The sequence below is a fragment of the Sporothrix brasiliensis genome (genome assembly GCF_000820605.1).
Source record: "Sporothrix brasiliensis 5110 chromosome Unknown Cont19, whole genome shotgun sequence".
Classification (NCBI taxonomy): domain Eukaryota; kingdom Fungi; phylum Ascomycota; class Sordariomycetes; order Ophiostomatales; family Ophiostomataceae; genus Sporothrix; species Sporothrix brasiliensis.
Window position 1 is genome coordinate 3165172 of NW_024467138.1, and position 15901 is coordinate 3181072.

Below are 15901 nucleotides of genomic sequence, written 5' to 3' on the forward strand. Positions count from 1 at the left end.
CTTTCTCTTGTGTTCGAAATACGAATCAACACAGCCACCAGCTTCGAACACAGATCTTTTGAGCGCGGATCGACACCAATATCACACCTGGTCGCCTCTCACCGTGTTACTCACCTGTCCCGACGACATCAACTGGTTGGAGAACACATCTTTTGGGATCTGCTCCCAAATACCGCCCCGCCACTCCTTCTCTCTCTCACCTCACTTGTCAGCTTCCCCTTGGCTTTATTTGACGATGTTCGTCCGCTTATAGCAATACGGTCCCTAGGGACGACCACTTCAATCCTCTTCCTGCTTTGTTGAGAGGACGCACAATCGTCTTTGTGTGTTCTCTTGACCTTCTGGAAAGCCTTTGAGCAAGCTCGTAAATCGACTTGTTTGAAGGCCCCCCTTGCTTGCCTCCTTGTTGGCAACGTGAACTTTAAACCACAATCCTATTACTCACGATCTCGAACTCTAATTCACTTCCTTTTATATTTCACTCTTCATTTCTCTCGTCACCTCCTCTCACCCCCTTTTCTTTTCCCCCTTCTCACTCTTCAACCTTCTCACTTATTACACATTCAATATGCCGTATTCCACAAGACAAGACATGGCGACGTCCAACGTCCTGGCATGGACAGCCCATGCGGCCAACGCCGTGGAGGATGACGCTGCTGCCGACGCCGACGAGCCGCCAGACCAGACACAACAGGCCGCACCCATGATTCACACCTTTGAGAAGACGTCCGTCTATCGCCCAAGAGAACGGATCGAGTCTCTTTTGACACGTGCTCTCCAGAGCCAGTCTGAGGATGAGGCGGCCGACCACGCCACTGCCTCTGGCCTGTACCCCCGGCGCAGACGATCTATCACCAGCAACACTAGCCTGGCCTCGACTGCCGGCTTTACCAGCGACACTGGCATTACTACGCCGCCCCGGACTACCTCACCTAGTCCGCGCATTGTCAAAGTTGGCTTCGCTCCGGCCAACGGAGAGATTCGCGACACCAAGGACTCGGCCCCGTCTGTGGACACCACGCCCAAGCCGGCCGCCCACGCTTCTTCCAAGGACACCAAGCCCGAGAACGCCAATACTACTGATGCCTCGGCCCAGGCTGCACCAAGAAAGCGGTGCATCTCATTTGCCTGCGGTGCTGTGAAGCCTAGTCAAGCCGCCAAGCCAACGTCCCCTCCTGCGCCGATCACCAAGACGCCCGGACCGGACGACACACCCAAGGCGGCTTATGCTCAGCTGGCGCAGCCTACCGAGGTGACTGAGCTTCCCAAAGCAGTCGAGCAGCCCAAGCGTTCGTGCATTCGTTTCGCTTGCCCCGTTCGCCCGTCGGCCGACTCGCACAGGCCGCAGATGTCCACGCTCAAGCTTGATGCCCCTGAGAACCGCAAGCTCTTGGCGGCCAGACATCCCTCGCCTGCGCCGGCACCCAAGTCACCCACGTCCATCCGCAAGCACCTGCCTCGCCGTGACTCGGCCAACCGCTCGCCTCGCTCTGTGACCCGCGCTTCTGCCTCACGCCAGGCCTCACACAGTCCCATTGCCACCCGCAACAAGAAGTACTATAACGCGGAGCCCGGAGCTTTGAACGAGGAATCCTCTCGTTTCCACGAATTTGCCAGCGATTTGCCGATGGAGGATGACTGGATCCGCCGTGACAAGGCTACCGTTCTGCAGAGACTCACCATTAACGATACTCTGAAGAAGGAGCTGGCAATTCGTTTGCTGGGCAAGGAGGCCGAGGAGGAGGCTGAGCAAGAGGAAAACGACGAGGAGAACGATGAGGAAAACGATGTTGCCGATGACGACGAGGATGACGATGAGGACGATGAGGACGATGATAATGCTGACAACGACGAGGACGACGAGAACGACACTGTTGAGGGCGACAATGATTACCTTGGCGACGAGCGTTTCGCAGGTTACAGCTCAGGTGCTTCAGACGGCTACAATACCGACAACGAGACTGGTTTCGCCTCGTCCGATGACGAGGACGATGGCCTGGTTCTCTGGGCTGTTAACCAGCCCAGCCGTCAGCGTCGCGAGCACAACTTTGACAACGACCACTCCACGCTCCACCAGGGTGGCTCGCCTATCTTCCGCCGCCTGTCGGTTGATGAGCACTCGGACTCGTCTGTTTTCGTTGCTGGTCGCGCCATGCGCCAGGATCGGCCTAAGAACCGCGAGCTTGTCAACAATATCCGCCGCGGTGGCACGCCTGAGCTTCCGGACAGCACTGACTTCGTCTGCGGTACTTTCGACGAGGACCGCCCGTTGGAGGAGGCTTACCAGTCGCACATTGCGGCTCGCAAGCGCGGCAAGACGCACGTTATTCCACAAGACATTGACCCCAGCTTCCCCACATCGGATCCTGAGGACAACAGCGACGATGAGCCAGTCAATTACAAGAACCGTGCTCAACAGCAGCAACAGGCACACGGAAGCGCCGATGATCGCTTCTGGGAGATGGAAGACCTGCACCACGACCAGACCGACAAACGGGCCGACACGCGCCAGAAGAAGAAGACTGTGTCGCCCAGACGGTGCCGCTCGCCTCCGCCGCCCAAGACTCGCGGCCGCTCGCCTGCGCCCCGCCGCCTGTTCGACCGCCACTCGCCCACGCGTCGCCTCAAGTCGCCTGCGCCCAAGGCCATTCCTTCACCCATGCCTGTGCCGATCATTGTCGCTTCGTCGCACATCCATGCCATCTCGCCGCCGGCTTCTCCCGTGGACTTGCCCGCCGACCGTGGTCGGCCCATGTTCCAACCGCTCGCGTTCCATCCTGGCATGACACACACCAAGTCTCTTCCCAGACCTTCGGCTATTTTCCGTCACCAACTGGCGACTGCTGCCCAAGCGCAGCAGCACCAGCTGCAGCAGCAGCAACAGCCTGCTGCCAAACCCTACCGCCGTCCCAAGGCCAACAGCCTTGCCGGTGCCAAACAACCTAGACACGTTCGTGGTGCCATTGACATTGTCAAGGGGCTCGAGCAGAAGCGCCAGAGACGCCGCGAAAAGTTTCAGCAAAAGTACTGCAACCGGGCGCGTAAGGGCCAGGTTCCCGAGCGGCGCACACAGCGCGGCGAGGGCGCCGAGCGCATGAGAGAAGTTGGGCTTCTCATGGCCGGAAAGATTCGCCCGGCGAACTACGTTCTTTCCGTCTAAAACCATGCCTACGACACCGACACAAAACAAACAAATGACGACTGGGATCCGGCGCATTTTGATTTTTTTTCCTAACCTCAATACCCGCACGTTGCCTGCACAACGCTCAGACATTTGTTAGTCATGGGAAAGGGCTTCTTTGATTTTAATAGCATTCGATGTTTTCCTCTCTCGTTTTCCTTTTGCTTTCCCTTTGTTTCAAAGCATTTACATCTGGGAGGCTGTTTCTTAACCTTGCAACGCATTTGTTGGTGGCTCGGTTCACTCGTGCATTTTCAGTGTGTTTTGTTTGCTCCTATTATTGTTTCTTTTTATTTTTCACTTCTTCTTTCTCTTATTTTGTCACGCTCCTCTGCCTTGTTTTGGCGAGCTTGTTTGACAATCCTTTTTTTATATTTTTATTCCTATCTTCCTTCTTGAGTGACAAGCTTTAAGCTTGTCTATCTTTTACTTTCTTTTCTACCTTACCCTTTTTTGTTAGGCACATACACACTTTTTTTATCATATATTTACTACGGCAAGAGCGTGGAATGGGGTCTCAAAACTGTACATACAAAACACGCAAGGCTTACGTGGACCTGTCCTCTGCCTGCAGACTCTCGTTACCATTATTCTCCAGTTTCTTTTTACTTCCTTTACATATTCATGCGAATTTCGTGGTCGCTTTTTATACTTAACGAGGCTACTGCTTTCTCTTTTACGCGTTTCCCTGGGGCTACTTGTCATTGAAAGGATACCCATTTACTTTTGTTGCTAGAATATCTTGAAGACGAACTGATAAATGACAAATGACTCATCTTTTTCTACCGTTTCTTATTATTAAATGTGCTGTCCTCTTCGGTTGTAGTGAGAATGTTGATGCCTATAAGGCCAAATTCCGCAAGTCCTGGCTGGACTGAGGCTATTGCCAACCAGGCAGAGGGACGGCAAGACGCGAGGCTGTTTAGTGTATCCTGTTGTGTGCATTGGGGCTGGGACTAGCTCCCTCATAGTGGATTCAGCAAGGGAAAGCTGGTATCACTGATGACCAAACACAGCCAAGGGCAAAGGCGTGCGCCGTGGCCTGAAAAGCAAGGCATGTCACGTGCTAGTCGTAGCGCAATTGGACCAGTCCAAAAGATGCATTCTCGCAGTCGATTACACCAGTGCTGTGGCTAACGAATTTCTAAGACGTGTATTCCGACGTTTGTCAGAGTTGCCTCGTGGTCAGCTTTTGCTGGCTTTTTTTGCATAATATATCCTTGAAAGATTCCGTTTGATACAGTTTCTCGCCTGGCTTATTTTAACAGGATGTAAAAATATTTTGCAGCTGTAAACATTAGTCTGATTGCCTGGACGAATAATCTGTCCTCTTTTTAATACACCTATTTAGCTGCCTCTGGATGCCCTGTAACCCCGTTGCTTCTCCCCTAACCGGAACCTGGGTCCCCTTATCCAGGCCAGGCCCACTGAACGTTCACCTTCCCCATTTATTTTTCTCCTGTGCGTGCCACTTCGCAACTTTGAACTCAAACCTCCCTTTTTACCTCCTCCGCCTCGAAGCAACCCCATCAAGCCTGCGTAACGCCCTTCCCCGTATTCTGGCAGGAAACGAACCAACGACGAACAACGAGCGAAACGTGCATCTCTTTACCTCGACGTCTTTTCCCGTCCCTGTCTCACCAGTCGACTGAAGACCTGATCCGGACCGACTTCGCATCGTCCCCTACACACACCACACCGCACAACTCACCCACCAACCGTCGCCATGTGGATGATTAACTGGTGTATGTTCATGCCGATGAGAGAGGATTGCTGTTGCGCCTACCTTCTGGCAAGGAAGACGGGCCAAGACCTATAGCAGTCGCACGACCGGACCGGATTCCGTCTCCATCTCGAAGAGGAAGGGAGCCGATTCTGAGGAGAGCAGATAAGAGCAAGGGATCAAGAATGCTGACATGGGGATGCCTCTAGTCTGGGACGTTCTGTCCTCGCTCGGCCTGCTGAACAAGCACGCGAAGCTGCTGTTCCTGGGTCTCGACAACGCCGGCAAGACGACACTTCTGCACATGCTAAAGGTGAGGACACGAGATGCCTTGGCTCTGCAATCGCTTTCGATGGCTCGGACGGGTTGACTAACTGCTCTCTTGTTTCTAGAACGACCGTGTTGCCATCCTGCAGCCGACGCTCCATCCCAGTTGGTTCCTCCCCCCACCCGTCTCACCGGTTGAGAACGGGCTGCTCGAACCCATCGCACCGAATGGAATGAGCTGGAACTAACATTCGGAAACCTCTACAGCATCTGAGGAGCTTGCCATTGGCAACGTCCGTTTCACCACGTTTGATCTAGGCGGCCACCAACAGGGTGAGTTGTTTCGTTTTCTGTCGCATTCCACATTCTGTTGTTGTGTTGCATAGTAACCTGGGCCGTAGCACGCCGCCTGTGGAAGGACTACTTCCCCGAAGTCAACGGCATCGTCTTCCTCGTCGACGCCAAGGACCACGAGCGATTCCCCGAGGCCAAGGCCGAGCTCGATGCGCTCCTCGCCATGGAGGAGCTCGCCAAGGTGCCCTTTGTCATCCTCGGCAACAAGATTGACCACCCAGACGCCGTCTCCGAAGACGAGCTGCGCCACCAACTGGGCGTCTACCAGACCACGGGCAAGGGCAAGATCCCACTGGAGGGCATTCGCCCCATTGAGGTGTTTATGTGCTCTGTTGTGATGCGGCAAGGCTATGGCGACGGTATCCGGTGGCTCTCGAACTACGTCTAAACGACCTTTCTTTCATACCCATCGCCTCGCGCACGCATCCACATACACATACGACCGCCCTATTTATGTCCATCCACTACCGAACGCCCTGTCCATCTCCGATGGACAGGGCTTCGTATTTCTTGAAACGATGTAGCACTGTGTAATTTTTTCGTTTACAGAGTTGTCTCTCGTGTGTTGCAGGGGGACGGAAGGAGAGCGGAACGGGAAGACCGAGGAGTTAGGCAGAGAAGAGAGACGGGGAGAGACGGAGAGGGACAAAGAGAGCAAAGTAGAATGCAGGTGTTGGAAGGGAAATTGATGTCTTTTTACTTTTACGTACAGTCGTTGGAAGGGGCGCTTGCCCAAGCCAGAAGCAATACTCAGGATGAAACACAATAAAAACACATTAAAGAACAAGTCTTTCACGGTGCACTTTTCTTCTCTCAACCACATTGTTGGGGTATAACTTGCTGGTTGATTCCGATTCATGACATTCGCGGTTCAGGTGATCACGTGTTGCATGCTGAGATATCCAAATCTATTCGATTCCTGCCGAACGGCCATGGATCCTTTGCCGCAATGAACATATGCGGAGTCGGAGAAGGGCCACTTTCTTTCCTCGGTGACACGGAGCCGCCTGTGGGCGTTTGTAGACAACTGTAGAAACCTGCGTGGAGCCGTCTTGGTAAAAAGTTCGCATCTCAAGGCCAAAAAATCACGGCAATGGAAAAGTTCCGGAGCCGACCATCGGCAGTTGCAACGTGGGGTTCCACTGTTGTCGTCGGTTTATCTCTCTTCCAGTCTTCAACATACAATGAATACATCCATTTCATATTGCGTGCCTCTTTTCTTTCGTAAATGCCATTGCCATTTTTGGTCAAGCCAATTCCAATGTATCACTGATCATTTTCACACCGAAGGGGCACGCACTGTCAAAACCATGCATTATCTCAACTTCCAATAATTGAACAACTCGTTTCGCATTATAACTCCGGATGAGAGTTAAAGTACTTCACTGGTCGTGCCTGAATATTCATAACCCTTCATTAATGCACCTTATTTTGTCAGGCGAAGGGAACACCTTGCAACCAAAGAACTGAAAAAGGAAGATCTACGAATGTAAGCCAAGGCTCCTTCCCATCGAGAGCCCCTCCTCCACACTCCGCAATTGGCCTAAAGCTATTATTACTGCTTGGCCAGGATTACACCGTCGACGACGTCCCTTTGTTTCTTAGAACCTTTGTGTTTTCGAGATTTACAGTTCTCCTTTAATACCCCTTTGCATTCTTCGCGCGTGTCTTTCTTGGACCCTGGCTTTGTCTTTTGACCTCCATTGCCAGTCTGCTACTCCTGCTTCGTGTTTTTGGAAACCGGATCACGACGTTTAAGCGCCTGACCAGGCGTTTTGATCGGACGCGCGTCGGCGCTGCCATCTTTCCCCGTCGTCAATGAAGATCATGGACATCAATTACGACGGGTTGCTGGACGAGGCGTTCTTGGGGGCGACGGTGCCGGGGATGACAACGCTGGGCTCAACCTTGCAGGGCTTGTCAGACGAGCCTGGACACAGAGACCTCAGTCCGCCGAGTAGTGCGACAAGCACAGCAGCACCGGCAGGGGCGCGCGTCGGCGGAGCACCCGGAACCGGTGCCGGAACTGATGCTGCGGCAGGAGCAGGAGGCAGGGGCGAGAGCGGCGACCCCGGCAGCGCAGCCGCGACAAACGTTGCGGGCTTTGCCGCCTCCAGCAGCAAACACCGTGTGCGTCTGCCGGCCAGCTGCGACCCGCCCTCGCCTGACACGCCGACTAAGCCATTGGTGTGGATTGTATGTTTTGTCGACCTCCGTCACCGTGTCGGACCATTCGCGCCGTATCGCCGTATGGACATTTTGCTAACATATCAAAGGTCTTTGGAGGCACAGGGCACATGGGCCGCTCGCTCGTCAAAGCGGCGCTTGCACACGGCGACTACGTGACGACAGTCGGCCGCATACACGAGACGTCCATGGCAGCCATGCAGGCCTTGGCAGCCTCGGAAGCGGAGCACGGTCCAGATGGCGATGGTCCATCACCAGAGCCTTTGACGGCATCACCGTCACCGTCTTTGTTTTCACCAGCGCCGGGCGGCGCAGCGGCAAAGAAGAAGATGCGCTGTCTCGGCACGCTGTGCGACGTGCGCGCGCGCGAATCCGTGGAGCGGGTTGTCCAGCGCACGCTGGCCCATTTCGGGCGCATCGACATCGTCGCCAACTGCTCTGGATACGGCGTGGTGGGTGCGTGCGAAGACCAGGACGAGCACGAGCTGCGCAACCAATTCGAAACCAACTTCATGGGCACCCTGTACATCCTGCAGGCGACGTTGCCCATCTTGCGGCGACAACAGGAGCTGCTGTTGCATCAGCAGCAGGTCCAGCAGCAGCAACAGGGGATGTCACAACAGAATTACAGTCTCGCTGGTGGTGGCGGCCGCTACCTCATATTCAGCTCGACGGCGGGCGCACTGGGTGTACCTGGGCTGGGTCCTTACTGCGCGACCAAGTATGCGGTCGAGGGGCTCATCGAGGCGATGCTGTACGAGGTGGATGCCTTTAACATCAAGGCGACCCTGGTGGAGCCGGGTCTGATGCGGCGCGACGACCGCCATCTGGATGCGAGCGAACTGCCAGGCGACGGGGCAGGCGGTACAGGCAACAGCGCACTGGGTCGAAGCAGCGGCAACCGGGGCGACAACACCAACCCACTGCCCACCTGGGGTCACTTTCTCATCAAACCGCCCAGCGAGACCTACGCCAACCCGTCTGCGCCGTCGCTGCATGCGACACGCATGGTGCAGTGGCTGGGTGACCGCCAACCTGCGAGCGTGGTGCAGTGTGCAGAGCTTGTGTGGCAGCTGGCTCACTGCTCGTTCCCGCCGCTGCGGCTGCCTCTCGGCAGCTATGCCATTGAGAGCATCCGCGACCGTATGCGCTCGGTGACAGAGGAGATTGAGGACTGGAAGCACCTGAACTTTCCTTTGTCACCTGACGCGGCGGCTGTTTCTTCTGCTGCTGCTGCTGCGTCTGCAGCTCCTCCCACGACAGCATCGGCGTCGACAGCTGTACCAACGTTATCAGGACCAGCGGCGTCGGAATTGCTTACGACTACGACTGCAGAACTACCAACATCGGCAGCTGGTGCGACCAGCTCAGTAGCAATTGGGGAAGAGGAGCCAACAGTCAGCGACAAGAAAGAGGACCAGGATGAGGAGATGCTAGACATTGGTAGTTAATGCTCCGAGGCTCTGCTCCAGGTACTGTAACTAGCCGAGGTGCGTCGAGAGGACCTGCGTATAGATATACCATCGGTGCGCACAGCGACACGATTAAACGTTCTGTTTTGCGTACGGCATCATTGTCGTCATTGTCGTCTCCCTGTAACATGACATGGCTAGTGTCTTGCGTCTTTCTCACTCAGCCCGCCTCTTCTGACTATACACGGCGTCGTCAAATGAAAAGTAGTGCTTTTCAGGATACTTTGAGATACTTTGTGTCTTGTTGATATGTGACCAGATTCTTGAAAGCTCTCGTCCCAAGTATCATTGTCACCGATAGCCTGTAGCTTGTGCGCTAGCGTGAGCCTGCGCTACGTTTCAGAATGATGTCGATCAGCAAAGAGTCCGCTAAAAGGGCCCTCCAAACAGTTGTTGCTAGCGTCTTAATAAAAGTCTTACAGGGGGTTCCGTCTTCTTCTGCTTTTTTCTTGTGGAGATCTTCATCCAGAGCACAGTTCACCTCAACTTCTCAAGTCTATTCTTTGTCTCGAGTATCGGTATTCTGTACACATCTCCATATTGTTGGCTGGCTTTTCTTTCCTGTGCGCCCCTTTGGCAGGTACATTAGCCCTGCTCACGTCCGAATGGACAGCATTTTACAGAATTCGTACTTAAAGGGGCAACATGTGGCTGGTCCACTTGTTTATCTTCGTTGCTCCCACCAGCCGATCGCTTTATTGCATATTTGGCGTGTAGCGTCTCTCTTCGACAGTATTCGCAATCTGGCCCACTATTTCTTTTTTTAATTGCTGCCGTGTCTTTTTGGAAAGCGTCTCCTTCCTCCCCCCTATCGCACACGCGCCATCACCTCCCTAATTCGCGGTGCTCGTCTTTCTCCCTCCTGGGACTATCTCGCTTCGTATTGCCTTAATTCCTTTTTTTCTCTCTTGCATCCTCGCTCTCGCCATTCCCTTCTTCCTTTGCTGGGATTTGTTCGTGCTTCACACCCCCAAATACGTTCGTTCGTATTTCTCTTTCTTCTCTTCTTCCTTTCTTTTCCAGGTCACGTTACGAGCCCCGGTCGTGTTCAATTTCTACCTCGACCTTTCTCCTTAATTTTCTCTCGGCGTCTTTCACCCCCCTTTTATCGCGTCCCCATTACGACCATCCATTCGTTCCGACACCATATCTCGTTGTTTTCTCGGTCCTGTCAACGAAACCTCTCTGCTTCTGTTTCCCGACTCGGACTCCTCGACCAGTCCCCTCCAAACACCGCTCTTTCGCCTCGCCCACCATGACGAACGTCTCGGATAAGAAGAACGAGGACTATGTCGTCCGGATGTCTGACCAGAATGACTACCCGGGCCGTCCAAACCCGCTCAGAAGCTACCACGCGGGCTCGCCCTCCGCGGGCGCGTCGAAGATCGACTTGTCTCGTGTTGAGAACAGCCCGCTTCTCGCCATCCTTGCCTACTGCATCGCGTCGATCAGCATGACTGTGGTCAACAAGTTCCTGGTATCGGGAAGCGACTGGAACATGAATTTCTTGTACCTTGCCATTCAGGTGAGCCCTTCTCTCTAGAACGCCGGCCACATTTCGCACGTTATCGTAACGTATCATTTTTCTAACCGTTGCCTCTCTAGTCTGTGGTCTGCGTCATTTGCATCCGCGGCATGTGGCTGTTCAACCTGCTACAGTTGGAGACGTTCTCGTGGAACAAGGCCAAGTCATGTATGCCACGCCCAATGCCGGCCGTTCTCGTGTTTCTATTGCTGTACTAACGACGTTCCTGTTCGCAGTCACGCCCATCTCCGCCCTCCTTGTCGGCATGATCTACACTGGTGCCCAGGCTCTGCAGTTCCTCTCGGTGCCCGTCTACACGATTTTCAAGAACTTGACCATTATCGTCATTGCCTACGGCGAGCTGATCCTGTTCGGCAACACCATCACACCCCTGACCCTGGTGTCGTTCGGCCTCATGGTTTTCAGCTCTGTCGTTGCCGCCTGGGCCGATGTCCGTGCTGCTCTTGGCGGCGCACACCCGGCCGTGGCCAACGAGGCCGTCTCGACTCTCAACCTCGGCTACGCCTGGATGGGTGCCAATGTCTTTTGCTCCGCCACTTTCCTCATCGGCATGCGCAAGATGATCAAGAAGCTGGGCACCAAGGACAAGGACAGTACGTGAAACATGCCACTTCCCTTCCACTACCCTTTGTTTTTTTTGCTTCTTAATCGTTCTAACGTGAGGTTTGCCTGCTAGCCATGCTCTACAACAACTTGATGAGCGTTCCGATTCTGCTTGTCTTCTCCTTAATTGTTGAGGACTGGTCTGCCGAGAACCTGGCGCGCAACTTCCCGGAAGAGACCCGCACGAACCAGATGATTGGTATCTTCTACTCGGGATTCATGGCTGTCGCGATCTCGTACTGCTCTGCTTGGTGTGTTCGCGTTACGTCTTCGACCACGTATTCGATGGTCGGTGCTCTCAACAAGCTGCCCATTGCGGTGAGCGGTCTCATCTTCTTCGATGCCCCAGTGACAGTGGGCAGCGTATCGGCTATTGCGATAGGATTCGTCAGCGGTCTCGTCTACGCCTGGGCCAAGATCCGCCAAACCGCGGCAGAGGCTCTCAAGCTACCCACGACCAACCAACCCGTGATGAGCGCGAGCTCCCAGAGTGCTAAGGATGCTGCCAATGCTTAAGCGAAACGCTTTTCCAACGGCCAACGGAAGTCTTCGTGCCCTCCTCTGCAACTTTCACTCACTTTGGGGGTTTATAACGATTCTACGACTTTTCCCCTTGAGTTCACTCCCCAAAACTTGTCCGCTCACTTGACACAAGGTGTATGGCGCAAATGCAGGGACAAGCCTTCTCCGTAACATTTCGTATTACCTCTATTTAATCCCCTTGATTGATCTCTTTCTTTTTTCACTCTCCCCCTACACCCACTTCTGTTCGTTGTACACGACTGTCGATTTGTTTTCACGTTTTCGTGGTGGCCCTGCTCGGACTACAGAAAGAGAGCTCTCTTCCGTTGATGATATAACTCCATGTTTGCCAGCGTGGAGACGTGGTTGTCTTTCTCATTTGTTTTGGTACTTTTTCTCTTTGCGAGATGCTTGCTTCGAAAGCACTTTTTCACCACTTTCCCCCTTGTTCCCTGGGATATGTTTTTATTTTAGAGGCGTTTTGGAGCGGGAAATGGATACAAAATAAAGATAAACAAACTCGAAATGTTATTTTATTGCACGTAAATGGACGTGTGCCACTTTGCCATCATTGAGAACTAAAATACCTTGCGCTTCCGTAACGAGTCATTCGACTGTGGCGTAGAGGGCTCCCTTTGTACTGATGGCTTTATTTGTAATTTATTTATTTATTTATTTTTTGATCACGCGTCTGTCTTGTCTTCATTGTGGCTTTCGCGAAGTGTGTCAAGTGGTCTGTAACTGCCTAAAGCTTGAATGGTCGTGCTTTCCCCGTCAGATGTCGTGTGCGCTGACAAAGTAGGAGCGACTGCTGCCTCTTTGGGCGGTTGACCAGCGGTTGAAGCAGGACTTCTCACATGCAAGCAGTTGCGACCTTGATTCGGTAATAAATTTCAGGGTTTGGTTTGGTTGGGGCAGGCTACCAAATGGCCCTTTAGGCTGGGTATGGCAGCTGTGACATCAGTGCCAACAGCTCCTTCCCGATTCTTTTTTAATATTTTTTTTTGCGCTGTTTGGCTTTGCGCGGGTCGCTTGGCAAGAGGCTGTGGTCCAGCCTAGCACATGGTCCCCTGGAGCCAGCTTGATGTGGGACCTTTCTGCCCACTTTCTCATCCTCTCCATCCTCAACAAAAAAAAGGCCGAACCGATATCAACGGCACCAAAGACGACTCCAAGGCGGCCCGTCGTCTCCCCTGTGACAGCATCCTTTTCTTTCTTATCCTTCCGACAACCCAAAATACTCGACCGCAAAGCTTCGCCTCCTAGGGCTCAGGACAACGATTTTTTCTTCTTTCTCGCATCGGTGTCCCCTCATCTCGATCGACCAGCGACTTCGATTCACCCGTGGCGCTACATCTGTATTCTATTCTTCGCTGCGACGCCCCGCTCCCCTGATCTTGCTCGATAAACAACATTTGCAACAGCTTGCTGGACGCTCGCGCGGGCGACGCGCGTGCAGCAAACGAGCAAGATGCTCCCCTACATCAATGCGCGTACGTCCGGAGAGGAGCCGACGAGGCTACTCCGACAATACCTCTCCTATAAGTACCAACTTTTCTGGTAGATGTAATGTAGCTAACTGTTCATTAGCTTTTTATTATGTCGCCGACCGACTCGGGGCAGAAGCTGACGAGCGTACGTGTTTATTTTGGGCCCTGGCCTCTCATACAGCCGTGCAACCCATCCTCCGCTTCTCGCTGACAGCTTCCCAGTCAAGCTTATCTTTTCTTTTCTTCTGTCGTATCCCTTAGCCGGTCTCTTGAAGCGGGTACCTGACGCTCGTCCCGAGCGGAAGAACCTATTCATTATTGCGTAAGACAAATCAAACATGTGTCACGTTTTTGACTTCTTCTTGCCTGGCTGTCTCCTAACCTCTTTTCCCAGTGTTTCTCTTTTCTACCTTATCGGACTTTTCGATCTGTGGGACGGCCTGCAAACCCTCTTCATCTCCTCGGCCGTTGCCTATGGCCTCGCCAAGTACCTCCGTACCAGCCCGTACATGCCATGGATCGCTTTCGTCTTCCTGATGGGCCACATGTCCGTCAACCAGATCGCACGCCAGTACGCCAACGCCCCTTCCACGATCGACATCACAGGCGCACAGATGGTCCTTGTCATTAAACTTTCCGCATTCTGCTGGAATATTGCCGACGGCCTTGTCCCCGATGCCGATCTCACGCCGTTCCAGCGTGACCGCGTGCTGCACGAGCTGCCCAGCTTGCTCGACTATGCCGGCTACGTCCTGTTCTTCCCGTCGCTACTCGCCGGTCCTGCCTGTGATTTTGCCGAGTACCGCCGTTGGCTCGATACCTCCATGTTTGCGGTCCCGGCTTCAATGGACCCGGCCAAGCGCCCGCCAACGCGCCGTAAGCGCAAAATTCCGCGTAGCGGCACGCCTGCCATGAAGAAGATGGCCGTGGGTCTTTTGTGGATTGTTACATTCCTCGTCCTTAGCGGTTGGTACCCGCCCAGTGTCGTGCTCTACGACGAGGCTGGTGGTGGCACGACGTTTTTGAAGCGAGTCTGGCTTTTGTATGTTATCGGCTTTGTCACCCGCACCAAGTTCTACGGTGTCTGGTCCCTGACCGAGGGTTCCTGCATTCTGGCCGGCCTGGGCTTCAACGGTGTCGATCCGACGACAGGCCGCATCTCCTGGAACCGCGTGGCCAACATTGACGCCTGGGGCGTTGAGTCGGCTCAGAACACCCGCGCCTACCTTGAGAACTGGAATATGAAGACCAACTCCTGGCTGCGCAACTACGTCTACTTGCGCGTGACCCCGCGCGGTAGGAAGCCCGGGTTTCGTGCGAGCATGGCCACCTTTGTCACCAGCGCCTTCTGGCACGGTTTCTACCCGGGATACTACCTGACGTTCGTTCTCGCCAGCCTCATCCAAACCGTCGCCAAGAACTTTCGCCGCTTCTTCCGACCTTTTTTCTTCAAAGACCCGGCCACCCTAAAAGAGCCTTTGCCATCCAAGGCATGGGTTTACGATCCGCTCAGCTTCCTTGCTACCCAGGTGGCTTTTGGATTTGCCGTGGCGCCCTTCATCCTGCTGACACTGCAAGACTCCCTGCTGGCCTGGTCACGCGTGTACTTCTACTGCATTGTCGGGGTGCTTGCATCCATGGCCATGTTCGCGTCGCCTGTCAAGCCAGCCCTGAAAAAGGAGATTGAGCGGCGCGCGGCCAAGGCTGCCTCGGCTGCCGGCAGCGACCCCACTACCCTGCCTGCCGCAGACGCAATCACCCCGAAACCCGTTGTGGCTGCAGCTCCTGCGACCGATGCCGACGAACCGGGCATCCACGACCTACCGCCAACCAAGCAGTTCGCCCAGACTCGCGAAATCATGGGTTCCGGTTTGCCGGCCGACCCAGAGGCCGAGCTGGACGAGATTGTAGCCGAGATTCGGGGCGAGGTAGAGAGCCTGCAGCGGCGGGCCACCATGAGCAAAGCAGCCCAGGCGACGCTCAAGAAGCGGGCGTAGTGAGTTGGTATATGCTGCTTTGAGAGCATGAGGAAGTATCGAGTAGGGAAATGGGGCGGCGTTTGGAATGGGTTTGAAAGATGCGCCATCAACATTTGGACCGCACAGGAGACGGGGTTATGAATTTTGGTTGACCTTTTGACTTTCACTTTTGGTATTTTTTTTATGCATTTGAGTTTTGCATCAGCCGTCTTGTGTTTGACAGCGTCTCTGAGTATTAGAGAGCCTTTCTTGTTTGGACCTGCCCGACGAACTGACGCCAACGACTGGGCTTTGAGTCCGTCTTCCTTTTTTATCTTATCCTGCATTATAGCATCCTACACATTATCATTACTTTGCACAGCTTGCGGTTCCCCGTTTGCCATTTGGTATGCACGCCAGAACAGATATGATATAAAGTATATTTTATGAACAATGTGTAATGGTGTATGTCATTAGGTTTGAAAACAGATATAAAAATGAGTGCAGGCAATCTGGGTTGCACCATTCTCGTATTGACAAACTCTCTTCGTCCACTTCCTCCTTTCCATCGTCATTCAATAAATAATCATTACCCAAA

General features: G+C 53.7%; 5 protein-coding genes across 5 annotated transcripts; all 5 read left to right on the forward strand.

Annotated features, from left to right (window-relative positions):
- Positions 1-592: 592 nt before the first annotated feature.
- SPBR_00213 (uncharacterized protein) lies at positions 593-3160 on the forward strand (the record flags this gene model as incomplete). Its single annotated transcript, XM_040758532.1, has 1 exon — positions 593-3160. One exon carries the CDS (start codon positions 593-595, stop codon positions 3158-3160), a length of 2568 nt encoding a protein of 855 aa, XP_040618673.1.
- A 1937-nt stretch (positions 3161-5097) lies between these two features.
- SPBR_00941 (GTP-binding protein SAR1) lies at positions 5098-5913 on the forward strand (the record flags this gene model as incomplete). The annotated part of the gene is made up of 4 exons (XM_040759260.1): positions 5098-5217; positions 5297-5336; positions 5439-5504; positions 5558-5913. The coding sequence occupies 4 exons, from the start codon at positions 5098-5100 to the stop codon at positions 5911-5913; spliced, it is 582 nt and encodes a 193-aa protein (XP_040618674.1).
- A 1439-nt stretch (positions 5914-7352) lies between these two features.
- Positions 7353-9163, forward strand: SPBR_00419 (uncharacterized protein; the record flags this gene model as incomplete). Its single annotated transcript, XM_040758738.1, has 2 exons — positions 7353-7721; positions 7802-9163. The coding sequence occupies 2 exons, from the start codon at positions 7353-7355 to the stop codon at positions 9161-9163; spliced, it is 1731 nt and encodes a 576-aa protein (XP_040618675.1).
- Positions 9164-10439: 1276 nt separating this feature from the next.
- On the forward strand, positions 10440-11849 carry SPBR_00615 (GDP-mannose transporter; the record flags this gene model as incomplete). The annotated part of the gene is made up of 4 exons (XM_040758934.1): positions 10440-10709; positions 10790-10877; positions 10946-11323; positions 11407-11849. 4 exons carry the CDS (start codon positions 10440-10442, stop codon positions 11847-11849), a joined length of 1179 nt encoding a protein of 392 aa, XP_040618676.1.
- A 1477-nt stretch (positions 11850-13326) lies between these two features.
- SPBR_00345 (lysophospholipid acyltransferase) lies at positions 13327-15342 on the forward strand (the record flags this gene model as incomplete). Its single annotated transcript, XM_040758664.1, has 4 exons — positions 13327-13348; positions 13446-13490; positions 13568-13667; positions 13740-15342. The coding sequence occupies 4 exons, from the start codon at positions 13327-13329 to the stop codon at positions 15340-15342; spliced, it is 1770 nt and encodes a 589-aa protein (XP_040618677.1).
- Between the last annotated feature and the right edge of the window lie 559 nt (positions 15343-15901).